This window comes from Lagenorhynchus albirostris, chromosome 13 (assembly GCF_949774975.1).
Source record: "Lagenorhynchus albirostris chromosome 13, mLagAlb1.1, whole genome shotgun sequence".
NCBI classification, from domain to species: Eukaryota; Metazoa; Chordata; class Mammalia; order Artiodactyla; family Delphinidae; genus Lagenorhynchus; species Lagenorhynchus albirostris.
Window position 1 is genome coordinate 86,935,105 of NC_083107.1, and position 12,369 is coordinate 86,947,473.

The following is a 12,369-nucleotide window of genomic DNA, read 5'->3' on the forward strand; positions in this document are numbered from 1 at the left end:
GCAAGCAGGAAGAATAAAAGGTGTATTACCTGTAATCCGCTCTGTACATGATTTCTTGGGGTTGGAGGTAAGGACAGTTCGCTTAGGTGGAGTTATTTGGGATTTCCTTGATTTTCAGTTATCCACATTGTTGAAAAGGGGAAAAAGTACAGATTAACTCCTAAACATGTTGGTGGGTATATTCATCTCTACTTTAGTTTATATTCCCAACTTTTAAAAAACAATCTAGGGGCTTCCCTGGTGGCGCAGTGGTTGAGAGTCCGCCTGCCGATGCAGGGGACGCGGGTTCGTGCCCCGGTCCGGGAGGATCCCGCGTGCGGCGGAGCGGCTGGGCCCGTGGGCCATGGCCGCTGGGCCTGCGCGTCCGGAGCCTGTGCTCTGCAACGGGAGAGGCCACAGCAGGGAGAGGCCCGCGTACCGCAAAAAAAAAAAAAAAAAAAAAAAACAATCTAGTCTTGTCAAAATAGACCTAGAAAGGAAATGTCACTGATGATTCAACAGAAGGTAGACTTTTCCTCAACTACATTACAATTCTCTAAGAGACCAGAATGAGGGCAAAAGGGAAAATTCCCACTGAAATAAAACTTTCTTCAGTTAAAAATATATCTGCTCCTACTGAGTCCTTCCTTCATGGATTTATCGTCATCCTTAAAGTAGAGCTTTTAAAAATCGGAAATGAGGGGGAAAAGGAAGGAAATAAAATAAGGGGCAACACCTGAAGCAAAACAGAAAACAGTTCTCAGTACAGAGAACAGACTTGTGGTTGCCAAGGGTGGAGGGGGCTGGGGAAGGGGTAGAGTCGGAGTTCATGATTAGCAGGTGCAAAAACTATTATAAACAGCATGGACAAGCAACAGGGTCCTACTGTAGAGCACAGGGAACTATATTCAATACCCTGCGATAAACTATAATGGAAAAGAATATGAAAAAGAATATATAGAAAGATATAATTGGGCTTCCCTGGTGGCGCAGTGGTTAAGAATCTGCCTGCTAATGCAGGGGACACTGGTTCGAGCCCCAGTCTGGGAAGATCCCACATGCCGCGGAGCAACTAGGCCCATGAGCCACAACTACTGAGCCTGTGCGTCTGGAGCCTGTGCTCCGCAACAAGAGAGGCCACAATAGTGAGAGGCCCACGCACCGCGATGAAGATGTCTTGCCACGACAAGAGATAGCCCTCGCACAGAAACGAAAACCCAACACAGCAAAAATAAATTAATAAAAAACTCCTGCCCCCAACATCAAAAAACAAAAACAAACAAAAGATATAACTGAATCACTTTGCTGTACATCAGAAATTAACACAGCACTGTAAAGCAACTATACTCCAATTAAATTTTTTTTTTTTTGCGGTACGTGGGCCTCTCACTGTTGTGGCCTCTCCCATTGCGGAGCACAGCCTCCAGACACGCAGGCCCAGTGGCCATGGCTCACGGGCCCAGCCGCTCCATGGCATGTGGGATCTTCCCAGACCAGGGCACGAACCCATGTCCCCTGCATCGGCAGGTGGACTCCCAACCACTGCACCACCAGGGAAGCCCTTCAACAAAATTTTTTAAAAATAAAAATAAAAGCAGAATGACAAAACTTAGTTGTGGGGAAAAGAAAAAGAAAGAAAATAGTCCTTCAATATAGTAAGCACAAAGAAAGAATGGGGGAAATACAATATAGCTCCTTTTTTAAAATAGAGGAAATTCCAGTTGCAGAGACTGAAAACAAAAGAGATTTTAATCCCTGTTTCATTGTCTATTTCCTGGAAATGTCAAATATTAGCCAATCACCAATTACCTATTTAGCACCTACTGTGTGCCCAGGGCTCTACCGCCACTGCTCCAGGGAAATGTAAGACGTGGCCTTTATACTCAAGGAATTTGTGGTTATCCTGAGGGGCTGATTAATAAACTTCCAATACACACCAAATGAGACGGCACATAACTACGCGTACAACTGGTAATACAGGGCAAGTTTTGCAGGATTTCAGAAATGACCAAAGTTCGGAGTGGACAAGGTTGGTTTCACAGAAGCCATAAGACTTACGGGGTGGGGGGGGGATGATAAGGTTTTTGAACAGAGCAGTGACACAATTCAAGGGGCATAAACAGAGTCAGAAGAACAGTGTGAGGCTAGGAGTTGACCCACGTCCCCCAGGAGAGAGAGACCGAGCAAGGGGCGTGGAAAGGACTTCCTGAAGGACCCGTTGGAAACGGGTGTGAAGCAAAGGAAGAGCAAGGGATGAGACTCTGCCTGGGCAACAGGAAGCGCAAAGGTGCCGTGGACAGAGATGAGGATGAACGTAGGGGTTGGGACGGGACTTGCTGGAGAGGAAGCAGCACATCCAGGTGGAAAGGCAGGGGCTCACAAACATCATGAGCCTCTCCCTGCTCCGGAAGATCTGGAAGAACTGAAGCCACCAGAGATCCCATCACAGATGAGGGACTGGAAACAGAAGTGGGACACAAATGGGAGTCAACACAACGGAAGTGATTTCCAGAGTCATCAAGGTAAACTCCCTACAAATTGAGGGGCCAGAAGGAGAACCGGGGGGAAAGACAGGTGAAGGCCCTGCCCAAGGGCAGCGCCAGGATGGAGATGTGAGCGAGCTGGTCAGAACCAGGGTCTTCCTGTGGGACAGAGGAGTCTTACGGGTTGACAGGCGGTGTCAAAAAAAACAAAAACAAAAAAAACAACCTCCCAATGATTTCAAGGATAGAGTAGATGAAGAACTGAGTGGTGAATTTGAGGGTGAGTGGTTATGAGACAGGTAATGCTAGGCTACCAGGGGTCAAGCCACATCTCCAGGGGCTGATGAGACAGTAGAGGGGAGGGGGTGGAATTAGTGCATATTGGTTACTGGTGTGGAAAACCTGATGTGAAAGGCAATGCAGAGATCTTCACGTGCAGCTATTCACAAAGCAAAGGACCGTAAGCATTCTAGGTCAGTAAATGAACGCAGGTGAGGTGACAGGTGGCAGCCATGTGTGCTGGAAGGGCCAGGAACAATGTTCAAAGGTTGTTTCATCCCCAGAAAGACTGAGATTCATGGAACACTGCTTTACTTGAAAGGACCGACAACAGACAAACTAGTTATTCAGTCATGGGTACCGGGCAGATGCTTTCTTGAACAAAACAAGGATATGACTTCAGTGAAAACAATTCACAGTGTCTCACAGCTTCCCAATACTGAAAGTATTTTCTAAAGATATTCCTGGAAATACTGCAAATGATCTTTTCTTAAATATTATATAATTAACCGTGTCAATGTTTGCATAACTTACTGAACCAATATTTCCCAAATCACCAATGCATCATCTTGCAAAATCACGTATGAATAAAAATTCATTCAAAGTGCAAGATTATTACAATGGATTTTAATGTAACAAAGGATAAACTGTTCACTGATATTGTTTCTGATTCCAAATTGCAGCTAACCCTTAAGAAATCATCCCTTGTCAAAAAGGAACCCTCCTACACTGTTGGTGGGAATGTAAGTTGGTGCAGCCACTATGGAAAACAGTATGGAGGTTCCTCAAAAAAGTAAAAATAGAGTTGCCCTATGACCCAGCAATCCCACTCCTGGGCAGATATCCGGAGAAAACTCTAATTCAAAAAGATACACGCACCCCTATGTTCACAGCAGCACTATTTACAACAGCCAAGGCTTGGAAACAACTTAAATGTCCATTGACAGATGAATGGATAAAGAAGATGTGGTACATATATACAATGGAATACTACTCAGCCATAAAAAAAGAATGAAATAATGCCATTTGCAGCAACATGGATGGACCTAGAGATTATCATACTAAGTGAAGTAAGTCAGAAAGAGAAAGACAAATACCATATTATATCACTTATATGTGGAATCTAAAATATGACACACATGAACTTATCTACAAAACATAAACAGGGTCACCGACACAGAGAACAGACTGGTGGTTGCCAAGGGGGAGGGGGTTGGGGGAGGGATGGAGTGGGAAGTTGGGATGAGCAGAGGTAAGCTATTATATATGGAATGGATAAACACCAAGGTCCACAAGGAGCACAGAGATCTATAGTCAGTATCTTATGATAAATCATAATGGAAAAGAATATTTAAAAAAGAATGTATATATATGTATAACTGAATCACTTTGCTGTGCAGCAGAAATTAACACAACACTGTAAATCAACTATGCTTTAATAAAAGAAAAAAAAGAAATCATCCCTTGTCGAGTTTTGGTGGAGTATCAAAGAGTATCCACACTTATCTGAAAAAAGCTCTTAAAACATTCTTCTCTTTTCCAAGTACATATTCTTCACCTACTTCTATCAAAATATCATATAGCAGCAAAGTGATGCAGAAGCAAATTTAAATCCAGCTGCCTGGATCTGGCAAAATTGATTTATTGTCGCTAGTTTTAAATGAATAAATAAATGGCTTTAAATTTCTCAGCTTTAATACCTAATACAGTAACTACCGATAGATACCACTCACATAAGCACAAGCTCTTTGCGATCTGCAGTTATACTGAAGTATATAAAGGAGTTCTGAGAATAATACGTTTGAGAACCACACTAAGGTATTTATCAAAATTTGATAGAGTACCATTTAATTCGCCAAGCATATTATAAAAAATAGATGCTTGTGCATTAATTCTAATAGCGGTACCCTGAGTCCATTATCACTTTACACATCAAACCTCCAAAACCTAAACTAAACTCAGTCACAACTTCCAAGCTCACCGTTTGCAAGGAGAATTTCTGAACAAGAATTAGGAAAAAGGAGTCACCAGCTTCACCTATGAAGATAGCTTTTTGTTACTTTAATTTTCAATCTGATTTTTTATATTTTAATTGCATATTTTTATATATAGCAAGAAAGAAGAGAAACTTTGCATTAAAAATACAGTCCTAACCCCCTTCCCATTTGCTAGCCTCCCCCTCCCCATGCCTGCAGCCTTTCTGCCAGACTCAGGAGAGCAGCAATTCACGAATCGGGTGATAAGTCTGCATCTTACTGCATCTTTCTGTGTCTGAACTTTGCAGAGTCTTTTGCACCTGAATAGATACTGAATGTGGAGTATACCCTCACCGGAGATTTGGAGTTGGTTTAAAATACTTCTGTTGCGATAGGGAAATTACCAACGATTACAGTATTGAAAGAAGCGAAGAGGTGTTTCCATTTCTTCCTCCGCAGAGGAAAGGACTGGAGAAGAGTCATTGCTCGGGGTGCTTCTGGCGCAGCGTCTGAAGATCCCAGAGACCCAATATATGCCACAGACAGACGGCAGGGTCAGGGAGTCAACGGCTGGTCTAATGCAGGCTTATTTACCAGGTATAGGTGTGTAGACTCTGTGATACATGTTTGGACGGTAGTGACAGAGAATGCTGAAGGTCACACAGGCTTCCGACACAGAGGATGGAACTGAAGGATGTTTGGGATCATTTTGCTGCACCCCAAATAAACGCACAGCTTGCTAAAATTCATACACGTTCTGTGCCTACAATATTTACCAATCTGTGAAATGCATTATTGAACGCATTTCAACGCAAGGTGTAAATCTGCTTTTTGATATATTACAACTTCAGAAAAGCTTGTCCCTTCCTACTCATTCTATTTACAGCAGAAATGTGAATTTTATTGACAGAACTATTTTTTGCACTGCCATGGATTCCCCCCCTTCAAATATCAACATAGATGAACCCTGAAGATGAATAAATAAGAAACACTCCTTGACTTGAATCACTATCACACGGTCTTGGGGATGGTACCTCCACGCAGTCTCAGCAGCAGACCTCAGCTCTGAGTCCCAAGAACCCTGCTATTTCTTTCTTTTTTTTTTTTTTTTTTGCGGTACGCAGGCCTCTCACTGCTGTGGCTTCTCCCGTTGCAGAGCATAGGCTCCGGACGCGCCGGCCCAGTGGCCATGGCTCACGGGCCCAGCCGCTCCGCGGCACGTGGGATCTTCCCGGACCGGGGCACGAACGCGCGTCCCCTGCATCGGCAGGCGGACTCTCAACCACTGCGCCACGAGGGAAGCCCAAGGACCCTGCTATTTCTCATTTTAGGTCTCTCTTGGGGAAAAGCTGCCAGGTTCACAGAAGATATGTGGAATCAATAAAAGGGGCCCTGAACAATCTCACTTGTCAGTTCAAAGTGCCCATGGGCCTCGTAGCCCCTTTCCTCTTCACGTATCTGATTTTCTCTCCACTAAACTCCTCATGGGAAAAGATATTTTTTTCCTCCAAAATATGGCTATCAATTTCGGGTAGCTAAGTAATAAATACACCTAAACGTACCTTTCCGGAACGTGGTGCAGGCAGCCAATGAAGGTTTCTCATTAAGCTTTCCCAGAAATGAAAATTTAAAATGTTACTTTTTGTTTCCAAAAATTATATTTATGGCCCTGACTACATTATATAGACCTAAACCTTAGGTTGTTTGGTACCTTACAAAAACATTGTAGATGGGCCACATAATTCTCATAATTAAAAATAATTCATATGTTTTAAAAGTTATAGACAGCATCTCTACAACACATGTGGAAAACCAAGTAAATACGAATAAAACGCTTTCCTTTTGTTACTGCAATGGTTTGTGTATTATGTGGTCCTATTTTAATATAAAACCTCCACCTGAGGCCAACAGAAGTGTGATGAGATGCCCACGCACGGAGAACAGAAATGGATGACGGTGCCCCATATTCCAGGGCCAGACTCACAGCTAAAAGGGCAACGTGCTGCTCTAAGAAGGATCATTCCTCCTTGCTCTGTGCCCTGTTCCTGCTACTTGGGCAGAAGTTCCGTAATGTTCCTCGCTCCCACCCCGTGAAGGTACCTCTGCTGACACTTTTAATTAAGAGTCTGCTCACAGCAAAATCTCAGTGCTGTCCTCATCTGGGTCCTAGCAGATGGCCCAAAGTAAGAGTTTTGTTCATCTGCTTAAAATCAATTTTCTGTAACACATAATACTGTGGACAACTGGTGAATGAGAAAAACAAACTAATAAATGGACGGCCAAACACAGCTGGTGTGGAGCAGTGAACCTACCTGAGAATCTGGCTTCATTTTCCCTCCTTCCTTTTTACAGTGCCAAGGTCAACAAACAAATCGGGAGCCCATCTGAGAGAGAGCCCAGTGACAGCACATCCTACGAGCGCTGCCCTGATTCTGCCCTCTGCCCAGAGGCAGTGGCTGAGAGGGCAGGGGGTCCGCTGGGAGGGTGGCGGGAAGGGAGCCCAGGCCGCTGCTGGCATAGCGTCAGGAAGAACCAGCCCCACGGACGCTGAAAGGGATTCTGAGTCCCCTGGAAAAGGGGCGCTCGGAGGGCCTCGTGAGTCCTTAGCCTATAACCAGGGGCAAAGGCACCGAAGCTTGTGGTGGTGGAAACTGGCCCACACTTGCTAATCTTTTCCTCCAGCTTAACTGAGGTGTGATTGACAAGTAAAAATTGTATATATTTAGTTTGCACAGCATCATGTTTTCTAAGGATGATCTAATGGATGTATGGATTATGAAATGATTCCCCCACTCGAGGTAATTAATACATCCATCACGTCACATCATCACCTTGTTCTGCGTGGGGTGAGAACACCGCAGATCTACGCTCTCAGCAAATTCCAAGGATACGACACAGATATTAGCTATAATCGCCATGCTGGGCAGCAGGTCCCCAGAGCACGTTCCTCTTATAACTTGCTGGTATTTTTTCACTTGCTACTTCTCTAGGCCAGACTGCAGCCACCTCATCTCCTTCTTCAGGTCCCTAAACGCCACTTCTAAAATTGGCATGAATTCAACAAACGTGTTTGGATGGAGCCCACCGTACGAAAAGTTAGATTTGTTTATTCGTGTCTGTTCTATTATCAAACATCAATTCAATACCTTCTGTTTTATTAACGAAGAGTGTTACACAGAATATATACCTACAGTTGTATTGAAGATAAAGCAACTCTTCTATTCAACAGTGAACATTTCTCTTTTTGCTTGAGTCCAGATGAATCTCCTATGTATAGAGGAATCCAAGCATTATATTTTTCTGAAGCCATGTAATTCTCTAAAAATTTTGTTTCTTAACATTTAATTCACCATATCCCACTTAGCATTATTGATGACTTACACCTGGCTTTTGAGACTCCAGTGCTGCTCAATATTAACCTTGTCTCTTAGGGAAGCAATAAAACACTTAGCTGTAGTGACAAAGTGGTATAAAGATAATAAAAAGAAAAAAATAGTAAGGATACTGGGCAGGCAATGAATTTCAAAAATCAATTAAAGAATCAATGCCGTTTTCATTTTGTCACAAAAATCCTGAGTGAGAGACAACGTGAGATCAAAAACTCCCTGGCTTTATTGGCATTTCTGACAAAGGTAATTAAATGAAATCCCTCTACTGACTGCCTGATAACAGCAAGAGTAAATTGCTATTTGGGATTTGGTATGCGTTTTATTTCAGCAAGATGCTTAATGGTGTTTTCATCAGTAGCTGCAGGCAATGGAAAATGCCTCATGTCCTGAGCCCAGCATTTGTTAAGTATCTTAACTCACTTAAATATGATTTATGTCATTTGATAGAAACCATTACTTTGATTATTTTTTAAAAGGTTTCACTGTCTTATCATTCATTTTACAGCTAGAAACATATCAGCAAGTCACTTTTTTTATCTGATCTTATCTGGGACGAAGTACACCATTTCCTAGCCTAGGCAGCCAACTTGAAGCAGAGGTACACACGATAGGAAGAGCCCATTTTTTTCAAAACCCCTCATCTTATGAGGTTTTGATTTGAAGTTGAGTCATAATGACAAGAAAACCAAAATGCAAAACAGAACATGACTTTTTTATAAGAAAATAAGCACACAGCATTCATCAATGATAGATAACTCCTGTTCTCTATTGCACCAAAATTACCCATTGTCCTATTTTGTTTTCCAATTTTCTTGTTATTATGACTCCACCCAAAGTCATAATGCTTTGAAATTTCCAATTTTTCAACCACATGAAACACTGAAGACTAAAAGCTATGAGGGGACAAGATCTCCTTCTCATGCCAAATTCTAGTCCTAGGAGGCCCAGATTTGTTCAGTTAAGAATTTTTTGAACAATTCCTGCTCTTTGGCAGAGAAGGAGGGGGAGCGTCTGAGCAGAAGACACGCCCCTACAGAAGGCGCTGCCGCCTCATAGGAAAAATACACAGCAGGCATGCAAGAGAGAGTTGTTGAAAAACTTGAAAGCACACACACAATAACTTGGAGGGTAATCAGAAAAAATGACGTGATTAAAATAGTGTGCATGACTGCCAAAAGAAGAGAGCATTAAGAAATGACCAGAAAAGGGGGGCTTCCCTGGTGGCGCAGTGGCTGAGAGTCCGCCTGCCGATACAGGGGACGCGGGTTCGTGCCCCCGTCCGGGAGGATCCCACATGCCGCGGAGCGGCTGGGCCCATGAGCCATGGCCGCTAAGCCTGCGTGTCCGGAGCCTGTGCTCCGCAACGGGAGAGGCCACAGCAGTGAGAGGCCCGCGTACCGCAAAAAGAAATGACCAGAAAGGGTAATTTAAGATTTTCTTGGAAGAGGTGACTCGAGAACTAATTAGAGACACAGCATTAGGAAAAGAGCGGAAGATCAGGCCGGAAGTGAAAACTTAGAAGTCGCGTTTCTTCAGGAGAGGGATGGGGGGCCGGGCCCCACCCCAGCTCAAAGGAAGTGTGGACTCAGGGAGGAAAGCGACCACCAGCATCCTACTTGAGGCTGAGGCTACGCGCTCACTCACAGCAAGGCCAGCGATCATCTGAAGATACCCTGGCCACTTCTTCTCACCTGGGCACTGCTACTTCTGGTTCAACAGCCCAGCACTATTAAAAGGCATTCTTGGACAAGAAGATTAAACTAGGAAGTCCACCGCATGTGCAGAACACAAGCCTTGGCCTTGAAGGATGCCTTACCTTAATGCTAGCCTAGGGCAATAACCTACAGACAAAATGACCCTCAGTGCTCCACTGTCAAATCGAACACTGGAGAGCAGATTCTCCATTTATGCTTATGTTCTCAATGTTTCAATTTATAACCATCAAGATTTTAACAGAACAAGTGACACTCAGTATACATCTTTTTAAGTTTACATATGTCCCAAGGAATAAATTTAAACAGAGGTAAGCTCTATTCATGTGTTGCTGGGTACAGTTTCTCTCTTGCTTTTCCAGTGGGCTAAATTATAAATGCTTCAAAGGCAGACACTATCTACTATTTTTCCATCCCATTGACAGCATTTAATACATAATGCTCAACAGGTTTTGAGGTTTGGCCTAATGTTGCCTTCCACATGCATTTGAAGGGACTTCAACTTGATCTAATCATACATAACGTTGTCGTACAACGTACAAAATGCACCTCTACAAGGTGATAGAACATCTGATCAATCAAAGAATATACACGCTAAAAACCTTATCTAAGAAATGTTTTTTCACTGATAGTACACTTATGAATCAAATTATACTTGATTTTTGAAGCCTTTGAAAAAAAATTTCACTATTATCATTTCATCTTCTTACACACTTTGTACCCAGAGCCTGTCACTATGGCAACCTGTCTGGATGCCCCCTCAGTCAAGAGTGGTCCACGTGTTCTGATTACGTCCTACAACGCAGAATAAAATCAAACCACCAACCTGCACACCAGGCTGTCTGAGAGTCCTTTGTTGACGTTGGGTTTCAGTTATTATCAGCCAGTGCAGGATAGAAACAGAGTAATTCCACAACTAGTTTCATGACTTAAACTTTAGTTTACATTTTTAAATGTATTACTGGCTAAATTATGCCAACTGTTTACAGTTGACCCTTGGACAACTTGTGGGTTAGGGTTGCCAATCCTCCCGATCCGAGGTTCCACTTCCATGGACTCAAACAACCACGGTGGGGTTGTGCAGTAGCATAATATTTACTATTGAAAAAGCTGCACGTAAGTGGACCCGTGCAGTTCAAGGGTCAACTGTACCCTTCTTAAGGCTCTCAATTTTTCACTACAATCACAAAAAGCTAACCAATGAGAAATCAAATTGAATATTCCAGTAAAAGAGAAATAAAACTGTCTTTTTTAATGCTGGCATGAGATTAAATGGTCAAAGCAGATGACACCCAAGAAGGGAAACTAGTAACGTGGCTCTGAAAGAATTCAATGCAAGCGCCTGATTCATAAGTCGGTTTTTTTGGTGTTTCGTTTTTTTTTTTAATGTGAATGGCAGCTTTGTTCAACATGTTTAAATTTATTTCAAATGAATAAAATCAGCATTCCGAGTGTTAAATGTTAAAAATATCCTCAATATTGATTCATGGTGTTTGTTCAAATAAACTTCTATTATCACCAAAATCACGATCCCTTTAATATGCTACATAAAATAATAAAAGGAAAACAGTGTTGAAGAATATACACAAAAGTGAAATCAGATTCTAAACAGGAATTCCATGTTTTTACTTTTTTTTGTCTGTACTTGCTAATAATTCTACATGAATATGAATTGTTCATAGTTTGATAATGTATTTTTAATGTTAAAACATGAGATATCATATAAGAAAATTCAACTTAAAAAATACAATTAATGCCAACTATATGTGCCTGATGCCGAGAAAAATGAAAATATAAATTCAAACTCCTGCTTCACAGGACCTGAAACCTCTGCTAGAAACCATGATGAGACTGGAGAATAACAGTAATAATAGTAGCTATAATTAACTCTCAATGCACTGTATATGTCACTTTACGACTTTATACTGACTTCACAAGTTAGAAATTATCCCAGTTTTCCAAATGAAGAAACTGAGGCTCAGGGAAGTGAAACTGCGTTCACGACACGGTTGACATGTGTCCAAAGTCTACACTCTTCATCCACTGTGTTTGGTAAAACATTCCCATTAAAAGAGCAAGTAACACCTACACCAAACAAATGATAAATTTTCCAGAGAATCACTGGACACTAAAAGCCAAGTGGATGTTACTTAAATTTACAGGGACATCACGGGGCACACACACTATGATCTTTCCAGCACAGGCTGGTCACTGAGAGTTCCTTCCAAAGGATGGAATGCCAGGTAAAATTGATTACACCGATTTCAACGAGAGTTAACAGTGGGAACAACCCAGTGTCTACTTTCCAATTGGAAAACATGTGCTTTCATTATTTAGCTTAAATGTAAATAATATAAACATCGTTTTAAACATAGATATACTTTTCGAGAACTTTCAAATCCATTGTCTCAACTGATTCTTCCGAGGTAAGTAAACCTGTAAATGTGTAAAATAATTGTTGATTGAATGAATGAGGTGCAGAGGTAAAATTACTTAACAAAGGACACCTGCATATGAATAGAGGCACTAAAACTGGAATTTGTGCTCTTTT

General features: G+C 42.1%; 1 protein-coding gene across 1 annotated transcript in view; it reads right to left on the reverse strand.

The window, feature by feature from the left end:
- Positions 1–7,908: 7,908 nt before the first annotated feature.
- DCDC2C (doublecortin domain containing 2C) overlaps positions 7,909–12,369 on the reverse strand; it is a 69,697-nt gene continuing 65,236 nt past the window's right edge. Inside the window, 1 exon segment of the mRNA XM_060168984.1 lies at positions 7,909–7,984. Within this exon segment, the coding sequence (XP_060024967.1) occupies positions 7,940–7,984 (45 nt within the window). The 3' untranslated portion in view covers positions 7,909–7,939.